The 2293-nt window shown below is 29.4% G+C and overlaps 1 protein-coding gene across 2 annotated transcripts in view; it reads left to right on the plus strand.

Annotated features, from left to right (window-relative positions):
* LOC106469959 overlaps positions 1-1047 on the plus strand; it is a 98240-nt gene extending 97193 nt beyond the window's left edge. For both annotated transcript variants that reach the window (XM_022398523.1, XM_022398524.1), the window contains one exon: positions 964-1047. In XM_022398523.1, the coding sequence (XP_022254231.1) occupies positions 964-1029 (66 nt within the window). In that variant the 3' untranslated portion in view covers positions 1030-1047. The remainder of the gene's footprint in view (positions 1-963) is intronic.
* The last annotated feature ends 1246 nt before the right edge of the window (positions 1048-2293 follow it).

The raw sequence follows: 2293 nt of genomic DNA on the forward strand, positions 1-2293 counted from the left end.
AAACAAACACTGATATTGAAATAAATATATAATAATAAATCCGTCACATGGCACAGTAAAGGCCAAAAATGTGCAGTGTTGAAGTTGATGCACAATGTATTACAAGATGATTTCCCTTGCAATTCTACAATTAGAAATGTCAATTCTGCAATGAAGAGTAAATATAAGGAGTATTGTATAATGCCTAGTATGGTACCACCATAGTATAATCCATATAGACTTCATCAATATTTAGTTGTTTTTATTTGTTTTAGAAGTTGTGCCGAGGTTCATTCATCGAGATCTATCAAAATAACCCTAAATCACCAGTTTCTGGAATGACCCCCACCCCTGTTGACCATCCTAGGCTCAGTACTAAAAGATGCTGGAGTGGCAAGTGTTAAAAGAACTCTGTATTCAGTTTGAATTTGTCTATGTTTTTCAATGTGATAGTAATTATTAAATCATGTTTTGAATTAATTCGTTTTTCATTGGATTTTCAAGTGGACAGGACATAACAGCAGTGTACTTAATAAGAAATCATGATACTCATTTCAACTGTCGATACACTGATCTATAGAATTTTTTTTTCACAAAATGTATTATATGAATTATGTATTTATGTATGTGTTGATCTTTTAAAAATTTAATCTGAAAATTCCACTTCATTTCATTAAATGAACAGGACTGAGCTGACAATTAATTCAAAGAACTGCACATATATGTGAATGTACTCTTCCAAAAATCAAGCCTAATGAACTTTCGAAGAATTGTAGGATTATGTGAATCCTTAGAAATGCTAAATTTCTCATATAATGATACTTTGATTTATCTAAGAGTAAGTGCTTGTTATAATATCAATTCACACTGTGTCATTTAACCATAATTTCAAACATTCCAAAACTTCTAATTTTGTGGTAATATTATGTTAACATTTTTTTAGTTGCTTAATCATTTTGGATTAATTTTGTTTTTTCACTCTAGTTATCACACCACGGCCAGCAAGAAAAAATACATGACAAGTCAGCAATGCAGAATGGTTCATGGTAATTTAAAATTATTTTATATGACAATTATCAATATGAAATATATATATATATATTTGATTTCATTTCCATATTTGTAATAGGAAATACTTAATAATGTTGCAGAGAAACTAAGTTGAGTTAACTTCAATACTTTACGTTTCAGCTTGGTGGCACTGTAAAGCTTCTACATTTGTATCAATAAAAATTAATGACCCATGAATGAAGCTATATTTGAAACACAGACACCTGAAACATATAGCATGACAATTACTGAATGTTCAGGTAAATGTGCAATTTATAATGAAATACAAATCACTTTTTGACATAGCTGTATGGTATGCTGTTACACAATACACCTGTAGTGCTGACCTTGAGAACCTGGTGTCAAACATGGTTCTTGGTAGTACACCAGTATCAGTCTTAATGACAGCATGCACCAGCTGTATCAAAAAACACTGCTTATCTCTGATGTCATGCTAGGATGAAGTCCATCTAAGACCATGATATAATTAGATAACTTGAAAGCATGTGAACAAGAAAGGCTTCTGATGTTAATAAATAAAACTTCTGAAATTTATAAAAGTATGGGAGCTCTACAGCAAATTGACAGTGATGAAGGAAATACTACCAAGTTTTAGACCATTTACTCGTGACTTTATTAACTTAAGAAGCATGGAAGTTACACAAAAAATGCAATCAGGTACCACAAACTTCTTTTGAGCTAGAAATAAACAGCAAATATGTAAAAAGATTTTCAGCTTTGTTTGGCATTTTAACAAGTTTTATCTGTGCAAGTGGGAAGCTTAAATATAAATTACACTTAGGACAACAAAATTTTAATTAGTTGTAGCAGTTTGGATTTTTTTATTACTTTATCCAAAACAAATGTTGATAATATATACATCAAAACAAAATTGTAAATATGGACATTTAATTATAATTTTTTAGTATTTGATGTGAGAAAAGAGATCTAACAGAAATTTTTAAGACTTGATGTATTTTACCTTCATAAAAAACATAAAATACAGGATTGGGGAAAGGGTGTAATAGTAGATTTGACATGTCTAAACAAGATTTTTCCTGCTAAAAAATATTTGTACTTTAATATTTTTTCAACTGTGTAAGTTATGTTGATTTTTTTTAATAACTGATTTAAGAATCTCAATATCCTTTGTGATTTTAAACATGTTCATATAGTTAACCAACAGTACTTTTAATGTACAATGAGAAACATAAGTACATGTTAATAAATCACTCATGTATTTAATGCATAGCAATGAAGTTGA

Source organism: Limulus polyphemus, unplaced genomic scaffold (assembly GCF_000517525.1).
Source record: "Limulus polyphemus unplaced genomic scaffold, Limulus_polyphemus-2.1.2 Scaffold3743, whole genome shotgun sequence".
Taxonomy (NCBI): domain Eukaryota; kingdom Metazoa; phylum Arthropoda; class Merostomata; order Xiphosura; family Limulidae; genus Limulus; species Limulus polyphemus.